The following is an 11,682-nucleotide window of genomic DNA, read 5'->3' on the forward strand; positions in this document are numbered from 1 at the left end:
GCTAAATTTTGAGAGCTGGCTACGTATTATGCTGAATTCAGGAAACCTCTCGATTACGCTTTAGATTAAATTCCAAGTGGCTACAACGCATTACGTAGAATTAAATCAGCGAATACGCTCTACGCAAAATGCGCCAAGTACGCTCTATGTTGAATAAGAGCGGTCCGTCTACGCTCTACGTAAAATTAAAAAGGCCGATTATGCTCTTCGGAAAAGGGCATGTGGGCCCCCAAAGATGGCTGGAAGTCTGTACAACCAGTCTTTGCCTGGAAGATAGAGTTGACTGACCCATAATACTGGTGTCAGATGTTCATAAGGTCAAGTGTTAATTGTCACTGGGTCAGGAATCATGTATATGATTTAGTTTTGACGAAAACAATCATGGTAAACCAGCTGCACTTGTATTGGGTTGGATCTTAAAATAACTTGACCAGGGTACAGCCAAGAAAATGTATTTGCCACTTGTATTAAAAATGGACAGGTATAGCCAAACATTTGTCTGTTAGAAGTAAATATCACTTCTTCTGTAAAAAAAAGTGTATTGTCTGAGTTTGTTACATTTTGTCTACTTCCTCCAGGTCTGGAGTGAAGCATTATTGCACTAATGTAACCAGTATAGAGTCAGATCAGTGCTCTACCTATAAAGGACCTACCAATGAAATTTACCTTTACAAAAAGAGAAAAAAAATGCACAAAGCAGGCTATTTACAAACTACAGTGTTCCCTTCATGGTTCCATTTTGGCCTATTTTTATTTTATTTATTTTTTTTTCATCCGCCCGCTCCATTATTTTGCTAGAAAAATCTGTTAACCAACAAATTAAAATGAGTGGCCTAAGTCTAGTGTGATTGCAGAAGGTCACTTGAATATATCATTGAAACCTAGTAAAATGTCAAATCACTATGACATAAAAATGCAGGGTTTGATGACAGATGGCTTTTTTCTAAAGCAGAGGAAAGAAGAAAAAGGGAACAAATAGCTCATCAGGGAATTGTTTAAGAGGTTTGTTTGTGATACTGCAGAATGTCACAGTCAATGTTGCGTTCAAAGGTGTTGCTAGGTGCTATTTCAGTATTTGCAGATTATGTAAGGATCATACAAAATCATTCACAACTGCAATGAAAAAATGCTATTTTTTTCACAGTATAACTTTGTGCATGACCAAAATGCATGTAGCATACATAGAACACAGATGGAAGATGAAATCTGGATTATGAGGAAGCCAGAGGCTCAAAAGTTCATGCTTTTTACAAAAAAATAAAGTTAAAATCGATCCTTTCAACAAAAAACAGGTCCTGAAACGAGCCCATTATTTAAAATATTTTGACAACTTGTGTCCAAGGATCAATTTAGTTATTATCAAATCAAACATAACCACTTCATGAGAAGTTTACGTGTGAGAGTTATTCCAACATTGTATTGTACAACATACACATGACTATTGTCATTCTTGGAACATTTTGTAACAATATCACATCTATTAGGTGGTATTGCACTCACAAAACAGGTCCATGTGCCATATAAGCTGGTCATCTTGTCACAGCAGGCTTCAGGCACGTCGGCAGAACGTAGTGCGCCTGCGCAGAACCCCGTATTTTCATGTTTTTCCTTGAGTTTTTGGTTAACGTTGCATCAGAATTTTGCTTGTTGCAGAGGATATTCTTTCCGACATAACATTTGGAAACTACTGTCGAAATGCTAACCTTATATGAGCAATACAACCTTATATGCGGTTCTGCCGAAATGCTATGTACAATACATTACGGGTTTCGCGCAGGTGCAGTACGTTCTGCCAACGTGCTCAGGCTTCACATGTTTGCATGCAAATTTGAACCAATCTCCAACCTCCTACTATCAGTACAATGACTCACTGTTTCAAGTCTTATAAAACTGCAGAAGCTCAGAATGCATACAACATACAGTACTGGCAGGTAACTTCAGTGTTTTGTCCTTAAAAATACCGTAGTAGTACAAAGAGGTTACCCATTGTTAAACACTAAATCTTATAATATAAATAACATCAAACATTTGGAGTAAACCCTGGGCTGTTTTGATGGTTCCAATGGTCATTACAATGCCATACATGTATTCACATCTATCCAGGTCTCAGTTTATTCTTTTCTCAATAGGACACAAATTAGCAGTGGTTTCAAATCTCAATCAATCCTTGTATATTTCTCTAAGCAGTGTACAACACTTCTATCCCCGATTGACAACATCTGAACTCATCATATTCAGCCTTTTTCTGGAAGGTGCCTATCAGAACCACTAGATCTTTGGCACAGTGCAAAACACAAGCTTGAAATAATCTGGGATAGGTAAGTTTCCAATTTCTACAAGGCCAGCTTCTTCTGTTACATGTACAACACAATGTCATGTATTTTGAAAAAAGAACATTTTAGAAGCTTTTCTTCTGTGAATCAATTTCTTTTGTAAGGGTTAGAGCCCTGGTCACAACCCGCCGTAGGTGCTGTTTGTCTGTACGTTTTTTGGGAGGCTACGTCTGCTACGTTTATTCTGAAAACGTGGGGAAGGAGTGGCATCGACACACGTCACTCGCACGGTTGCGCAAGGTGTAAGAGTGTAGTCTGCATGCCACGTCTGGCCGTGAGCTTCTTCCGTACGGTACGTACGGGGCACGCGCGTCGCACGTACTCGCACGTACGGGTGGTGAATCTGCAGACCGCACGCAGAAAAAGTTTTACATGCACTTAAAGTTCTACGGCGTGTCTGCGTGCTCCCAAATCCGTGGGATTCCGTACGGAGGCGGTACTCACCACGCACGGATGCCCTACGCTTGCCTACGTTTGTGCACGTAGACAGCACGCAGAAGCACGTACGGCGGGTTGTTACCAGGCCTTTACAAGTGTGTATAGTTTTCACACATCGAGTTAGTGACCAAACTGGGATGACACAGACCTACACTATACCCTTGTTCACTGAAGATTGAGGTATGTTTAAAACATTGTTGTGTGTAAATGATTGTTGTAATTATGTAACTAAATATTTTCATAACATAACATGTTTGGGGCATATTGTACTTTCTAACTGCAACATTATGAACAAAATTCAGCACCATTTTAGAACATCAGTCAGCTGACATTAGCACACATGTCCCCTCCCCAAAATACAACCAGCCTAGTCCCAAGGAAAGGAAACTAAGCTTGATGTTTTAGTACAGAATTTAAAAGCATTTTAAGCTCTTCAAGCAGAATTATGATTCCGAGATCTATACATTCATAATATTTGGCAGTCTGCTTCAGAATCTGTATCCACTTTTGTGTTAATCTGTTTACTTTGGGCACATGACTTATTACACTGGTATAAGTAGTAAGTACTATTCATATAATCATAACTTTATCCCCATCTCCTTGCTTACAGGCTTGTCAAGTCTCCATACATGCTACCCTTTTCAATGACAGCTCAAAGACAATAAATACAAGTACATGTAACGTTACATCAACCTTTCCACAACAACAAGGCTCTACCATCTCATAAATAGGTTCAATATAGGTTAAAATGGTGAGGGTGCCAAGGGATAGACTGTGCAACTTTGAGACATAATCAATTGGACACTTTGTAGTTATAAAATAGCCCAGCTTTTCGACCTTTTTGTTTCTATCATGTAAAAGTAGCTTGGGCACAGATAGACACAATTCACACAGAATTCACAAAGATGCCCCTCTAAATGTAGATACAGTCACTATACTGTTCATTAAAAAATGCGGTTAAGTATTGGTTCATACCACTGACACCTTTCTTAGTAACGTTACACTGAGACTGTTTCCACAATCGATGCCTTGATCGCATCACTGAAAGTTTGGTTCTCCTCACTTAGAGTTCCAATCTTTTCTTCAGCTTCTTCGTATTCCACCATTCCTAACTTTTCCAGCTCACAAGTTGTAGTTGAATTGTCGGTTAGCGGAATGCAGTTGGTCTCCAGCGGTATTGGCACAATGTTCTCTTGATTGGAGTTCTCGTCTGGCATGAGACTGACCGTTTCGACTCCTCCAATCTGTCCATCCGTGTCCAGAACATCTCCAAGCGGCTCCAGTCTTCCAGCTGGCTTAGCATACGTCAGATTAGTGTAACTCTTTCCAACTCTGTCCTCAATTTCAGACTCTACTTCAGATAGGTCAGGAATGCAAGAATTCTTTGGAGATGTAAGGGTTTCCTGAGCTGCGTGCTCTTCCACACAACACTGCTCTAATGGCGAAGACAACTTATAGTTGGAACGATCTTCATACACATAACTATCACTGTCACTACTGTCTGAGTCAGAGGTGTCTGGACTCTTATACTGGTAAACGGCTGACATGGCACATTTTTGTTGAATAGTATTTTCTTCATCAGAATCATTATAGTGGAGACCACTGGGTAACATACTAGTGCCGTTACAGTGAGGGTTTAGAACACGACTATAGAGGTTTCCACTGGAGGAAGAACTTCCCGGGCTTGAGAAACTAGCCTGGGGGACCTGGTAGGCAACCTCTAAGTGTCCATGTACAACCGGAGACACCAGAAGGCCCCCATCAGAGGGAGTTTCTCCTAGCCTATCATCATGGGCGGTATGACCATTCAGGCCAACTACAGCCCCAGTGTCAGTATTATCTCTGACCACGTTCACAACTGTTTTCACCTTCTCCAGACCGCCCGCTCCTCTTGGGTGGAGGCCGTTCTGCTTCTTCTCCAGCTCCAGCCGCATGATGGTGTGGATGAAGTGGGTACGCACTCGGACAGGGTTGAACTCAATCCTCCCTGCCAAGTTCCCACAGCCATCTTTGGTACAGCCGCATGGGAAGGACAATCTATCTACCTGTTCCAGACAAAAAAACATACATGGAAAACATTTACTATCTAGACATCATCTTCATCATAGGAACTAGAGAAGTAACATTTGCAAAGCAAATGCATAATGTTTACCTTCAGACATGGTCTGCCCTGTTAATTCTTACTCAAACACATTCACATACATGTACTACTAGTATATGGTGACAGGAGCAGAGCAGACCATGAAATTGCAACATTATATAACCCAACACCAGTCACCATGGGGACAGACATCAACAAATCATGTCATTGGTCAGGTCAGAAGTCACTGTTTGGAGAAGAAGAGGAAGAAACTGAGCAAAAACAACATGTTTTCCTGTGGTAAACATAAATAGAACATTACTGTCAAATATGCAAACAAACTGGTCATTACATGACAAATATTTGCAGTAGGTACAACACAGGTGTCTCTGACATCGTCAATTAATTTGTTTTTCACAAGAATTAAAAGTGCTCATATGAAAGAGGCAGCTGATCATTATTTTGCAGTGTTTTTAGCAAACAACCAAGAATAAGGCTATGTTGTACAAATCTCACAACTTTGCCAGATGTCCCTGTTCAAGGTTGCCAGGAATATGGTCCAGTTGAGCTGCCCCCAAGGCTCAAATGTCAACTTTTTACCAGGTACAACAAGATTTTGGACAAATTCGTATGACCAGTGGGGCTGGAATTTTAGAAGAACTGCTCACTCAGTGTCATTGAATAAAAAGTTATGTTTGATCTTTCCTTTGAAACCCTCTCAAAAACACAGGAAATACCATTTCAGAGGGTTCAATTTTCAAAATTTTCAGGGAATCATGCCCCTCTAGTCACCTTGTCGCTGATTCCCCCCTTCAAAACCCTGGCCATGGACATGATTTGAAAGTTCCAGGGATAGCTATGTAGGGTTGGTGGCTGGAGCTTCTATTGCTTGTGATCTACGTTTCATCAGAAAATCCCCCCCCAAAAAAAAAAACATTGATCCCGGAACATTTGCAAAGGACGCTAGATTCCGACAGTCAGATAGTCCAGATAGTCCTTCTAGGGAACATGGAAAAAGAAAGTCCAGGAATTATTTGTTAACTGTAATGATAAGTTCACGGTACAGAAGTGACAGTGAAAACAGTGAACATAACAGTACAGTGAAAAAATCAGGAATTACAGTACACCATTAAATAAGCTACCAACCTGGCATTTAATGTCTGCAATACTGCAGGCACATGTCTCAGGGTCACAGTACACCTGACAGTTACATCCGCACATCTCTCGCGACATTCGGATTTGCCGCAGCTCCCTTTTCTCATTACTGTCAATTCGCTTGACTCCTGCAGAAAAATGGAGAAAAAAGGTCAGACATTTTTGTTATGGGACAACCACTGGGGCTCATATGACACCGGGAACATGAACATCATGATTTTATGCCACACCAATTTAATTTGTTGGTTCTCGTATCTTCTCAGAAAAAAATATGAAGCGACAGGGCGAAAAATAAAAATAAAAACAGGCCTAGGCATCCTATTATAGCCCCAAATGCTTCGATTGCAGCCATGAAGTCAACACAAAGGGCTGGGATAAAATTTAAACAATAAATTTTTTAACCAAACCACTGCATTAAGAGATTGAAAAACTGTAACAAGTAGGAAGGACTTTCCTCAATTGTTGCGAGCAAAATATGAGCATTTTTAGTTGATTCAGAACCAGAATAGAAGAGGCGAATCCGAGAACCAACAAATTAGATTGGTGTGGCTTTATGTTTGCACAAGTTGTACACAGTACAATTTCAGTGAGAGGATCCATGACAAGACATACTGAATGATTTAGCAGTGAAAACATTATTTTATCATGCATTACCGGTATATCTACTTGAAGTCCATCATAGTAATAAAGCAACCATAGGGCCAGGTGTTCATTTTTGTGGTAGACATGAGATGTGAGTGTTTGAAATTATAAAGCTATAGTTTGTTCTTTAGTGGGAACTACAAGTTAGTACAAGTTGAACTCTGTGACTTGTAGAATTGTGACAGATATCATTGCATGAAGATATCTCAGTGGGAACTGAAAGTCCATGTCATTTACACCCGTGATCAGTTAAGCTTCGGTCACAACCCGCCGTACGCGCTTCTGCGTGCTGTCTACGTGCAAAAATGTAGGCAAACGCAGCGCATCCGTCCGTGGTGAGTACCGCCTCCGTACGGAATCCTACGGATTTGGGAGCACGCAGACACGCCGTAGAACTTTAAGTGCATGTAAAACTTTTTCTACGTGCGGTCTTCAGATTCACCACCCGTGCGTGCGAGTACTGTCGACATCATCAATTGGTTGCATCACGTATCGGTAAAGTCTCGTGTGAATAAAGTCGCGTGTTTGTAAACCATAACTCTCGCGAGATCAATTGGAAAGTGATTGGTCATTAATTATCCTGATGAAGGTGACAGTGGTTGCTGAAAATTTTATCTCTCTGTAAACTGGGTGTTGGAACAAAGTTCAACTTTTTACTAAAACTACTTGACGTGTGACCCCAAGTAAGGGTTGGTCATTACTATAGATTTTGTGAAAATACATACTGTCTGCCATCAATCAATGGCACACTGCATTTGTACCTGCTGCTCGGAGCATGAGACGTCTCCTCTTGGTGGCAACAGGCTGCAGGAAGTAGTAGTCATCAGGGTCCTCTGGGTCAGACTCGGACTCCTCTCCCTGATACAAGTCAACAAACAACAGCATATCTCAAATCAAATCAAATATATATTTTTTATTTTATTTGGTAAGGCTCTCACGGGCAAATACCCGAATTTCGTCCTTATTACATAAGTACATAGAGCATTAAAAACAATGATTTGTGACACTCTTCATTGTGCACACGAAACAACATAGGCAAACACACTATTAAGACATATTCAAAGACGATTACACAATTAAAATCTATGCACATTATTCAGTTATTACGCAGGATTTAGCTAGGTACTAAGCTTGGCCGGTCATGTAGTACGTAGTGAAGAACCAGCCAGTAGGCTTCTACTCTGGAACCCTGATACCGGTAAGAGAAGAGTTGGACACCCAAACATAACAGTTAAGAAACTTATTGAAACTGAAACTGGCTTGGAGGGACATGACCTTTTCTCAGTGATGTATAACAAACAGTTGTGGCGAGCTAACTTTGTATGCTCCACCTCTACGGAGGATGAATGATGATGATGATGATGATGACTATATATATATAACACTACTGCTGAATTGTCTTGTTATAGAGGCGAACAGCACAATGAAGGAATGAGTTGCTAAGTCTCTTAGTCCGGGCTTTAGGTAGACTGATTGTGCCAGAGTTTCTGAGTGACCGTCCCGTGGCACCTGACCTAGTGGGCGGAACTAATTGTAGAGGGTGATCCTCCTGAAGCATGCGTTGGAACAGGTGTACTGCCGCATCTTCCCTCCTCGACTTCAGATCTACAGCAACTTCTCAAATTACAAACTTCATCTGTGTTTGTACTTACATGTTTAAAGTTAAAACTTAAGATCCAACACAAAGACGTTCTCTCAACTAGAGCTTTTGACCAGTCACTCTGGTCTTCCTCAGTAGACTGATGCAGTGTTGACGTCAAACTTCAAAGAAGCCACGTGACAAGCCTGATGTTGAGTATGCTTATCAATAATCAAAGGACATTGAAACCTGTGTCTGTCTTGTCATTGTGCTTTTAAATCTATAGGACCCCTGGGTGGTTGTCATACTCTTGGACAAGTTTGAGACTATTTCAGCATCATGACCATATTTATCATGAAAAGAAACAATAGGGCTGCGTACCGGTCCACACGGACCGGAAAAATAGTATCGGTCCGGTCCGAAAAAACCTAAACGTCGGTGGATCGGTTTTTTTTTAACCGGAACAAAAATTCACACTTGATCACTACACCCAAGGTGGCCTGCCAGGAAAATGAACATCCAGCGTTAAAATAAAGAGATGTACCTTAGTTTCCGTCTCTGAGAACTAGTTAGATGTGAGATAAGAAACCTAGTTATATCATCCATGGTTATATTTGATGTTCTTTGAAAGATACAGGACAAACTGTCAACACTTTATTCATGTTTCTGTCATTATTGAAGAATTTCAGTAGAACATGTGACGCGCGTGGATTTTCAGGTACAGGTACAGGTCCGGACCTGGATCTAAACCTCCGTACCTGTACCTGTACCTGATGTTACGAAAAGGTACGCAGCCCTTATGAACAAGCCCTTATATTCAGTAAGGCAAAACTGTGTTACCTGTGACTCAGAACTGTCAGTCGCCATCTGCTTCACCATCTGCTGCTGATGCTTATGATGACGGATGATGGCCTGGTGAATACGGTCCTGTTCCTCCTCATACCCCTTCAGACTAAACTTCTGCACATGGCAATGGTGGGCTGACATACCTGGGGACATAATCTGCCAGTTTAGATTCCTGTGTATTTGGGTATGAATACAAATGAATATCCAACAACAGACCATCAATGCGCAAAGTGTGGACCTCTGTCGTGCCCGTAGCCAGGGTGGGTTTGGAAGAACCCACCCACAAGGCTCAAAGGTCCACTTTTTGGTCCACTTTTTACGTAAAGGTCCACTTTTTGGTCCACTTTTTATGTAAAGGTCCAAGATTTTTCTTGAAAAGATGGACTGGAATCATAGAAAAACTGCTCCCTTTGTCATGGAATAAAAATTTCTCCCTGATTTTTTATTGGAAATCCTCTCAAAAATGCAAAATGACATTTTAGAAGGTTCATTTTTCAAAATTTTCCGGGGGCCCCTAGGAACCTCGTGCCTTTGGCGGCTTTAATTGTTGTGATCTCTTTATCTGTCAATATTATAGCTCATGTTACGTAGGTTTTTGCTCAGATAAACTATTACCAAAGGTACTTCCCTATGTGCGTTTGCATGGAACATAGGTCGGAATTAGGACCCCTCCCGTTATAGCTTGTAATACTAGTAGTTGTATGGCAGAAACTTACCAAGTGTAGATCCACCTTGACTGGGAACAGAAGTGAAGCCTTGAGTCCGTTTGAAGTAGAAAACTGTGACTCCATCAAACGCAATCTTTCCTCCCTTTGCCTTCTTACCTTTCTTCAATATTGGTGCTAAAGTTTTGGATACAAACAACAAATTTAAGAAGTGACAAGAACAGTATCACAGTAAAAAAAATTTATTAAAAAGATATTGAGCACCTCTTTCATGCACCCTCATGTGTGAATACAGTCCAATGAGATGGATACTCAGTAGGTATATTCATAATCATATACATGACTAATTACATATACATTTCTTGTATTAATCTTTATTTCAAAGAAGAAATTAATTTGCAGTGAAGGTAATATCATGCATCCTGGATCCATATTATTTTCTTTTCTTTGCTTAATTTCAAATTGTAATGGCTACTCATTGCAATGTTTCTGTTTCAAATTATATTATTTTATACACTCCAAAAATTCAGGGATTCAGAATTATTGGGATCCAGAGCTTAAAGTTCTTTCTTCATCATACATATCAAGTGCACTTCTAGGAGTCATCCAAAATTTCATACACTGCTACTTGGCAGCCTCCGTAGCAGGCTTATAGAATTGGGGGTTTGGTGTCTTGGGCTGTTTTCTGATAGTAAACGGGGGTAATTCAACCAGGCCGGCTATGTTGTCCAGAAAATAGCACATAAAAGGTCCCAAAGACCCTGAAGACCCCCAAATTTTGGCGTGCTATGGAGGCTAGCTACTTGGTAAATCCCTCACTCTCACATACCCCTCCCCCCCACACACACACACTTTTTCATTAACAAGCTTTTTATTTTTACCTGCACTCAATTTTTCTTCTGCAAAATGCAGTCTTGTATTTTAAGCCAAGCTATAGCATTGCAATTTTGGTGAAAAAATATTAAGATACCAGTAGATAAACAAATTTAAATTCATTAAAAAAATGTAAGAGTTACATACTACAAAAAAATGTAAAATCCTCTGGAATAATAGAGAAATTTCTTGCAAATTCATGTCGGAGGCTAATTGCAAATTACAACAAGAAGCCATAGGCGACAATCCTCCGTGAAGTTTTATATATTTCAACAAAATCCCAAGCGTCAACGCCAGACCTACTGTGCAGACATTATAATTAGGCAACGGTTAATACAATGAGGGCGCGTCACAAGCATAAAACATACAAAGAAAATCCATTACTGCTCCCAGGGCGTGTAAAGATACTGTGCTACTGTGCTTCAGCCCCACGGTCTTACCGTGCCTGTACCTAATTAAGCGCGCCTGGAACAGGCCAAATTCCAGCAACAGTTGCGGTAAGCACCGCGAGTGTTACTACCGCCGGCCAGATGACCAGGATATCTGCTTAGACTACCTCTGCTACCAGACAACTGCCTAAACCTACGGCCTATTCCACAGGATTGTAAAAGTAGGGATGTTTATAAAATATGCATTTACTTCAATATCAAAACAGCTACGGTAAAAATAAAAAGACGTGCATCATCCTGGACATAATGCCACACCACATGCGAAATTACACAGAAATGCGACGTACGGAAGAATGCGTTTTGGCTGCGAACATCTTCCAAAAAACTTGGCATCTCTTAAGCATGGGCAAAAACATCTGGAACCACTTATCAAAACCACCCCGTATCTGCATGAAGTTCCACCCCCCCACTGCTATTCCAAACAACGCGTTTTTCTGGACCATTCCAATTCGCCTCGTAATTGTGGGGGTGCATCTGCAATATTACATTGACCGCGAAAGCAGCAACGGCAAAAATACACATTCGTGCATCAACACGGGCATGCCCGCAGACGGCGTATATAATTGCGTGCCAATTACACAAGGAGAACCCAGTGTTTTGACTGCGAACACGAAAAACCAGC

The 11,682-nt window shown here is 40.8% G+C and overlaps 1 protein-coding gene across 4 annotated transcripts in view; it reads right to left on the minus strand.

The window, feature by feature from the left end:
• Window positions 1–2,762: 2,762 nt before the first annotated feature.
• LOC109465623 overlaps window positions 2,763–11,682 on the minus strand; it is a 13,386-nt gene continuing 4,466 nt past the window's right edge. For 3 of the 4 annotated variants that reach the window (XM_019762993.1, XM_019762994.1, XM_019762995.1), the window contains exons 3-7: window positions 9,790–9,915; window positions 9,068–9,216; window positions 7,410–7,506; window positions 5,998–6,134; window positions 3,770–4,816 (exon numbers count right to left, since the gene is read on the minus strand). In XM_019762993.1, the coding sequence (XP_019618552.1) occupies window positions 3,770–4,816; window positions 5,998–6,134; window positions 7,410–7,506; window positions 9,068–9,216; window positions 9,790–9,915 (1,556 nt within the window). Of the gene's footprint in view, window positions 4,817–5,997; window positions 6,135–7,409; window positions 7,507–9,067; window positions 9,217–9,789; window positions 9,916–11,682 lie in introns of all 4 variants that reach the window. The other variant, XM_019762991.1, reaches the window with a different exon arrangement.

The sequence above is a fragment of the Branchiostoma belcheri genome, unplaced genomic scaffold (genome assembly GCF_001625305.1).
Source record: "Branchiostoma belcheri isolate BF01 breed outbred unplaced genomic scaffold, Haploidv18h27 scaffold154, whole genome shotgun sequence".
Classification (NCBI taxonomy): Eukaryota; Metazoa; Chordata; class Leptocardii; order Amphioxiformes; family Branchiostomatidae; genus Branchiostoma; species Branchiostoma belcheri.